This window comes from Cynoglossus semilaevis, chromosome 17 (assembly GCF_000523025.1).
Source record: "Cynoglossus semilaevis isolate Cse_v1.0 chromosome 17, Cse_v1.0, whole genome shotgun sequence".
Taxonomy (NCBI): Eukaryota; Metazoa; Chordata; class Actinopteri; order Pleuronectiformes; family Cynoglossidae; genus Cynoglossus; species Cynoglossus semilaevis.
The window spans coordinates 6,293,564-6,298,405 of NC_024323.1; the positions used below are offsets into that span (position 1 = coordinate 6,293,564).

General features: G+C 37.1%; 1 protein-coding gene across 2 annotated transcripts; it reads right to left on the reverse strand.

The window, feature by feature from the left end:
• Positions 1-403: 403 nt before the first annotated feature.
• emc10 (ER membrane protein complex subunit 10) lies at positions 404-4,325 on the reverse strand. 2 transcript variants are annotated; one of them, XM_008329629.3, is made up of 8 exons: positions 4,166-4,325; positions 3,972-4,038; positions 3,446-3,558; positions 2,773-2,886; positions 2,336-2,520; positions 2,070-2,163; positions 1,112-1,209; positions 404-664 (listed from the first exon to the last, which is right to left on the reverse strand). In XM_008329629.3, the coding sequence occupies exons 1-7, from the start codon at positions 4,259-4,261 to the stop codon at positions 1,123-1,125; spliced, it is 756 nt and encodes a 251-aa protein (XP_008327851.1). In that variant the 5' UTR covers positions 4,262-4,325; the 3' UTR covers positions 404-664; positions 1,112-1,122. The 2 variants fall into 2 exon arrangements, with proteins under 2 accessions (XP_008327851.1, XP_008327849.1); XM_008329627.3 differs by lacking the exon at positions 1,112-1,209.
• Positions 4,326-4,842: the final 517 nt, after the last annotated feature.

Consider the following 4,842-nt stretch of genomic DNA (forward strand, 5'->3'; position numbering starts at 1 on the left):
TAATGCCCTTCAAATATTCCAGTGAACCACAAGGTCAATCCATAGAAAGACTTGAGAGATGAAGATGAAATACCTTAGGGACAGCAGTGCAAATGTTACAAAGTGAAAGAGATGTGGTTCTGGTTTACCTCATAAGTAAGAATAGCCAGCACGGAACATCGTCGTGTTGGGTCCTCAGAGTTAATGTTCATGTGTCAGTGTGGCTGAAATTGAACTGTCCCTTGAGAGGAAGTGCTATCATTATGAACAGCAGTAGCTCTCACATGATGATGCCCAGGCATCTATTTGGTCCAGACCCAAGTGCTTATAACTCAAAGAACTAAAAATAGCTCAATAATTAACATCGAAAACATGGCGGATGAAATGACCGGAAATTAAAAAAAAAAAAAAAAATTCAAAGTAGTCATGTTAATAAATACTTTATTTTCACATTAGTATTAAAAATGCAGTCGTCTGCAGGGCACAATATCTTCCTTCACTGTACAGTTATCACTGAAACAGCATTATGTACAGCAGTTAAAACTGTTCAACAGAAGCACTTATTGATGAATCTCTGGGATCATCGACCGCCACCATTGGCTGCTCCTCCACCTGCTCCTCCTCCTGATTGGTCCTGAGCGCCTGACATCATCAAGAAGAGAACGAGAGGAACGATGTACATCCACTGGGGAAGACAAAAAAAAATATAGATACGTTATTATTTTTTGATTAGCTTTTCCCAGAGAATGTTTAAATATACTCTGAACTAAAGAGAAAAAGGTGTAAAAGTAAGTCAGGTAAACCGTAAAATAAAGAAGAGATCTCAAGGCCAGACACCAAACACATACTATATTTTGATAAAAAACATTTAGAATCAAGGTTTTCTTGAAAGTTTTGCCTGAAGTCTCCACACCACACACCAAGAACCATGAATTCAAGAACCGAGAGTTCTAAAAAATCACCCAAAGATGTATTTGGCATTAAACCTGGAGGAAACAAAGGGTTAAAACGGAGTACATAAATCAAATATAAAAATAGGGGAAGGTTTTCAGTTAGTCTGGTCATTTTTAATTCCGTTATTTAACAGAGAAGATGAGGGGAGAGAAGGAGCCACGAGAAAAAAAAACAGTACTTCAGTGGGAATCAGCTCTGCTCTCTGCCTCCCCCTGCTGGGGGCTGTGCCGAATTGGTGACCATGAGGAAGATTGCACCTCCAAGAATCAAATACCACTGCAACACAGCACAGCACAGTGTTACCTGATGTACCAGAGTCAACGCATGTCACTAAACTGGTAACAAATAGACACCACAGGGAATGAAAACAGGAAGGACCTCTCTGTGGGAACAATATGAAAAAAAAACTTTGACTTGAAACTAATCTAATGTGTAGCTGCAATTATTTTCAGGAATACAACAAAGAAACATAATTACATTAAGGGATGGCTCTTTATGATTATGAAAGTAACAGTTTAACAAGAGGAAACATGACCTTGGACCACAATTTGGAAAGGTGCATTACCACAATTTGGCAAGTCACAGGAAATGCACTAAACACAACAAAAGCAAAAGATTTCAACCGAGACTGACTTAGAGGCTGTTAACATGCAGCATACAAAGGAAATGTAAGAGCACACTGAGGCCACAGGCCCATGTAGAATTTTGTGGCTGCTCACCAGCAGCACAACAAGAAACTACCTCAGTGTTTGGGTGCAATCTTTGATTCTTCAACTGATTCATGTGTCTGAGGGAGGATCAAACCTGGATTAAGGTTTGTCTGTTTTAAACATGTGAATAACTTCTGGACTAGGGTAGCGACCTGGACACAGTTTAAGGTGGCTCTAGTTGGATAATAGACCATTATAAGCAAACCAACAAATAGATTTTAAGTAAGTAGTAGATAGGCTTTCTTACCACAATAATAACCAACGACTACAGAGTCTGGTGTGTGTGCAGTACATACAGCATATGGTCACTGTTTAAGAATTTACAGTTAAAATACTTTATTTGGGTCTGCCTGGGAATAAAGATAGAAAGGGAGTCTCTGGCCAAGATTTGAGGCCTTCTGAGCAGGTTTGAGAACAAGTACTTACATATTTAGCAAAGAAAGATTTCTGTTCTTGTGGATTCTTGGCTTTCTTCTCCAATTCCTGTTCCATCCGTTCAAGAAACAGAGCCGTTTCAGGCCTGAATAAAAGATGCTAATTAGGTATCAAAACAAAACCACCAAAAAGAGAAAAACTGCAGACTGATGTGCTGCTTAAGGCAAACAATGTGCAGCTAAGATTTATAGAGAATAACAAAGCACATTTAATTTTACACAGCAAAGTCCCTGCTACACAAACAGCTAAGGACTGACCCTGGTGCATTAACAGGAGCCATGACCCGGAGTGTTGTGTTGAAAACCTCAAGATCAACCTCATCTTCGACCTCAGTGCCTCTGCAGGCCCCAGGTAACGTCACAATTGAGATGCCGATGAGATACCCAGAGACATCAGTGGTGAGAGTGATTGCATCACTCAGATGAGACTCCACCATGGCACACTGGAAATCAGGAGAATACAGGTTAATATTACTCTGTAATATTACATTCTACTATATTAACTAGGTACTGTGATTGTATGTATCTGTACATGTGTGTATGTATCATTACTGTACATTATTGAGACCCTTGCAACTTATGGTATTTAAACAATGATATTTAGTAGGTAAAAAGGAATCTACTTTACCCCACAGTACCTTGAGAAAGCAACAATCAACCTTTAAAAGTAAATATTCTTTGGAAATATCACATACAGCTCTGACAAATGATGTGAGATATCCCTCCATCTGCTGCTCTGTCTGTCTGTCTCCCTGGAGAAAAACACGAGGGACTCTGATTCTGTAGAGACCATCCACTGCAGCCACTTCCTGTTAAATGGAGGAAAGGAAAACAAATGACTAAACTCCAAGCCGGTCAGTAAATGTACAACTTTTTTCTAACCCAACCATCGTTAAGGATTCCCAAATCACCAGTAGAGAAAAACAGAAAATATTTGATATGCTATAGTGCTACAGTTAAACATGCTTTATTATATCCAGTACTGCACACTTGACTTAATACTTCAAATATTTATATAATAGATAGTTTATACAACTGACCTACCATTGACATTAAGAATAGTTATGTACCCAGGCTTCTGCTGCTTTATGTGTGATGTCCTGCTGCAATTTATTGTTGATCTACAAAAGTACATTGTCTTCTACAATAAAAAACATTATACTTAATGACTGAGAACAATGTCAAATCAATGTTTATTGATGTCATAAATCAGTCATCCTAAATGTTCTTTTAGCAACCAGAACCACTTTGGGTCAAAGTTAAATGGACATATCCAGTTCTTATTTTCAGTCAACAGCATTATGAGGGCATGGTTTAGCACATAAGCAGTTACACAATGTCTATATTGAGAACTCAAGAAAGATTCACCTTCAGTTTGATTCTGTCTTCCTCTGACAGTTGATTCTGACTCAGCGAGACTGTGGGCTCCCGTCCACCTTTTAACACAAGTGCTCCACGTACACTGAACTTTGCAACATCGTCTGTTACATGGTGGAGAGAATACAGTAAAAATATGACTGAAAACATATTATTTACGTATTTAGCTAAATTGTAAAAAGAAAAAAAAATCAGTAAGACGATTACTATGCTAAATATCATAAATGTCCTTGGTATGTTGAAACGGGACTAGATGGATTAAATTATTATTTTTACTATAATTCTTCTAGGCTATAAGATATCAAATATACATACAGTCGCAACTGCAATAGTTCTAAAAGCACACCATCTTCGTGGAACATAAATAGGTTAAATTATAAAAGTGGACGGATGTGTCTATTAGATTTGGTTTGAAGGTGGCTGCATAGGGGAAGCATAGCTTGGTCAGCTGGTGGTGTTAGCAATAGCATTGAATTTATGTCGCCCTGAAAATAAGACCACGAGAAAATATTCTCACCAACTTCGAACGAGTGTTCGAGAGGCACAGAGAAACCACTCAACTCAGTGTCCAAGGAATCACCATGCTGAGAAGAAAAGTAAAACATTTGTCGTTAGCCATTAGCCGGTCACGCTGAGCTAATGTTAATCAGAGGTAGGATCTGTAAAACTGTATTTTAAATGTAACATTTGCATATTAAAATACAGACTTACCCTTCCGCCATTATTACAGTATACAAAATTGACGAAGACGATGAACGAAACAATAAAAACAACTAGAAATTTCAATTGAAATATTGGAGCGTCCATTTTTGATAGCGATAGTTACCGGAAGACGTGTATACCACAACATTAGCATTTCCGGTAAACTTCATAACAAAAGTCTCAATATGGGTCTTTTTTAAAATCATAAATGTGTCTCTTAAAAACAAAGCTAATCTTGAATGGAAATTTTCAAGCTTTAGCGTGTGTTAGATACCTTGATTAAATTATCTTCTACTGTAGTAATAATACTCGTATCATTGACATTTTCTTTTTGGCTTTTAAGTTGCTGATACTTCCAGTATTTAAAATGTCTCTATCTGGCACATTGTATTTGGATATGTGATGTTATTATCCTCGGTGTATGTCAGAGTTAATATAATTTTCTTTGTCTGCTGACGGAAACCAACAAATCAATTAGCTGAAAATTAATGCCGCTTATTAGTAAAATTAAGGTACATGTATATTTGTTTTTATCTGCAGAAATATTAATGATCATTCATTTTTGATTTAGGTCTTATTAAGAACACACTGAGTATTTAAAATAAACATATACTGTAAAATAGGTACTTGTGTTTTTGACCTGTGGGAAAACAAGCAAATAAACACAATAATTTGGCTCTTACATA